Source organism: Montipora capricornis, chromosome 6 (genome assembly GCF_036669925.1).
Source record: "Montipora capricornis isolate CH-2021 chromosome 6, ASM3666992v2, whole genome shotgun sequence".
In the NCBI taxonomy this organism is placed as follows: Eukaryota; Metazoa; Cnidaria; class Anthozoa; order Scleractinia; family Acroporidae; genus Montipora; species Montipora capricornis.
The window spans coordinates 48,879,257-48,881,756 of record NC_090888.1 but is presented as its reverse complement, the minus strand read 5'-3'; the positions used below and the strand labels follow the sequence as shown (position 1 = coordinate 48,881,756).

Here is a 2,500-nt window from a genome sequence, read left to right as displayed (position 1 = left end):
TCTATCTGTGGCCTCAATGGCTGAAAGTGTAGCCCTATTAGTTGCCCAATCAAATCAGAGACCAGCAAATTTTACTCAAATAATTTTAAGGAATACTGAGATTTGGCACCAGAGTGGCTTGTGGAGTAATGGTGGCTGACAGGAAAATGTGGCAGAAATCTCTGCCAAGGACAATTTAGTTGGAGATGAAAGACAGACTGAGTGTAACAAACCGATAAAATCCAAAACAAGGAGAAATTATAGAGTTCTCTATAATTACCTTTATGTCTTTGTCACTGAATGTCTCTGGGTCTTTCCCCATGATTCTTGCTAGCCAAAGTTTATATCGCTGATATTTAGCCGACAGATCCTGCATTACGGGATCTGAACAGGAAAATATTAATTAACAAACTTGATCACTGTTTAATATTTCATTTAAATCAAAAGTTAGTACAGTAAGTACAACAGTGTTCAGGATAAGCATTTCTGTAATCACTGTTTGTCTTCCAAAGGATGGGGAATTGAAAAGTAAAGGGGGTACCGTCATGAATGTAGCAGCAATTTTGTGTTAAATATGAATTTTGGTGATGGTTCATGGCAAATACATGTAACATAAGATAAGTCTGAGAGTTAAAAGATATTAGAAGAAAGAGTTGTGGACAGGTCTGTCTTTCACTGTCTAAAGAAAAAAAGGCTTCCAAAACCTAAAATTGTCAGCAGATTAGAGTGTATCAGCATCAAAATACTAGCATGCATTCTCAATTTAAAGATCTTTAAAATGTAATGACAATGTTTTTTTAATCTGAGATCTTTATAGTGGGACAGTGGATCAAGTCATAAATATTATTTTATACAACATACTTTTAGTTATAAATTGTCTTGTCATTGAAACAGAGAAACTTTCTACAAATATAGCATCTAAACAAAGAATTTCTGTGATGAGCTCAAGGGATGTTGTGCTCTTGTTACGAACCAGTCATCTACAATGTATTTCCTTTCCCCAAGGTTTCTGCCCGAGGCCATTGGACTGTACCGTCATACAATGTACATGTACCTATTTCACGACTCAATCCACACTTGGTCATTTGATCAAGATGCCACATTGCACTTTTACTGTAGTTGTAATGTAACTGTAACAATGACCAGACTACACTAAGCATTGCAGACTGATTAGTTATTTAGTTAAGATTAATGTTAATAATAAGTAAATATTGTTTCAAATCAAGAAACAATTTCTAAAATGCGAAAAGCACTGTAGAAAGTTTCAACATCTGTTTAAAATATAATTATAGAGAATAGCCTGTATGCCTTGTGGTGTTCACTAGAGATTATTTTTCAGTAAGTACGAATGACATCAATCATCTTATTTGCACAGGAGGTTTAAGGATCCATGTTCAGTTCAGGTTTTGGCTTTAGGTTTAAACATGGGCATCATTAGCCTTTTAACAGCTGGGATCAGAGGGTTCAGTATTTTTGAATTACTTTTATTTCAGTGTAAAACATTTTGTATTTTTTTAGTTTTTTAATGACTAACTAGTCAACCTTCTAACATATTCACCTAAAGATATTTGTTACCTGTATGCATTTGTTACTATGTAAAATGATAAAGAATAGCCCTTCGCAAATTCCCTGCCTGCCTCTGTGTCACTTAAGTGGCTATACATGTACATACAGTAACCCACATACCATCTTCACCCTGGCTTTCATTTGATTTAGAACCCGCACTATCAGCTAGATGGGTTGCTGCAACATCTTCCTGTTGAGGAAATGCCAAAGAGAGCCCTTTACATTATACAAATGTAAGGACACAGAGTCTATACAATAGTCTATGCAAGCAAATTAACTTCTATGTGAAGTACTCTAGCCCCTCCTTCCCTTCTGGGAGAGTGTATAATTACTCCTTCTTATTGAAAAAAAAAATCTGATCTCTGTGGAAATCAAACTCACCAAACCCTGTTTCATCACAGAGAAAGGATCATCCAACACTGGCCGCTTTTCACTTGCATACAGACGTTTTTGTGAAACCTGGTGGTAAAAATCAATGTTACGGCAAATTAAGCCAAGACTGACCCAAATAACAAATCATCAATGCCTCCTAAAGGGTTGGCTCAGTCCTAGGAGTTAATGGGTTAAAGGGGACAAAGTCCAGCTGGTATTTTTACAGGTCACAGGTCACAGGTCACAACAGGTCATTGTTTTACCAATACAGAAAGTATCCTAAACATGCATATTGGCTAACCTTAGGCCTAATTAAGCCTAAACAAAAGTTTTCAGGTTTAAGGTTAGCTTTTATGAATGTTTAGAATACTTTCTGTATTGATTGGTAAAACAATGATCTGTGACCTGTAAAAAATACCAGGTGGACAAAGTCTTGAGTGGATGACTAGAGTTTATTAATAAAACACCGAAAATTAAGGGATGCTGTTGAGATAAGGGTAGCTCAAAGTTAATGACAAACTGATTACTTTAAAGGAAAGAAAAGTGTATTTGAAGCACAGGTTATAGACGGAAGATTGAAGTG

At 35.7% G+C, this 2,500-nt stretch overlaps 1 protein-coding gene across 2 annotated transcripts in view; it reads right to left on the bottom strand.

Annotated features, from left to right (window-relative positions):
- LOC138052342 (small ribosomal subunit protein uS9m-like) overlaps nt 1-2,500 on the bottom strand; it is a 14,310-nt gene that overhangs the window by 9,112 nt on the left and 2,698 nt on the right. For both annotated transcript variants that reach the window (XM_068898796.1, XM_068898797.1), the window contains exons 2-4: nt 1,927-2,004; nt 1,666-1,735; nt 260-363 (exon numbers count right to left, since the gene is read on the bottom strand). In XM_068898796.1, coding sequence (XP_068754897.1) covers nt 260-363; nt 1,666-1,735; nt 1,927-2,004 — 252 coding nt within the window. The remainder of the gene's footprint in view (nt 1-259; nt 364-1,665; nt 1,736-1,926; nt 2,005-2,500) is intronic.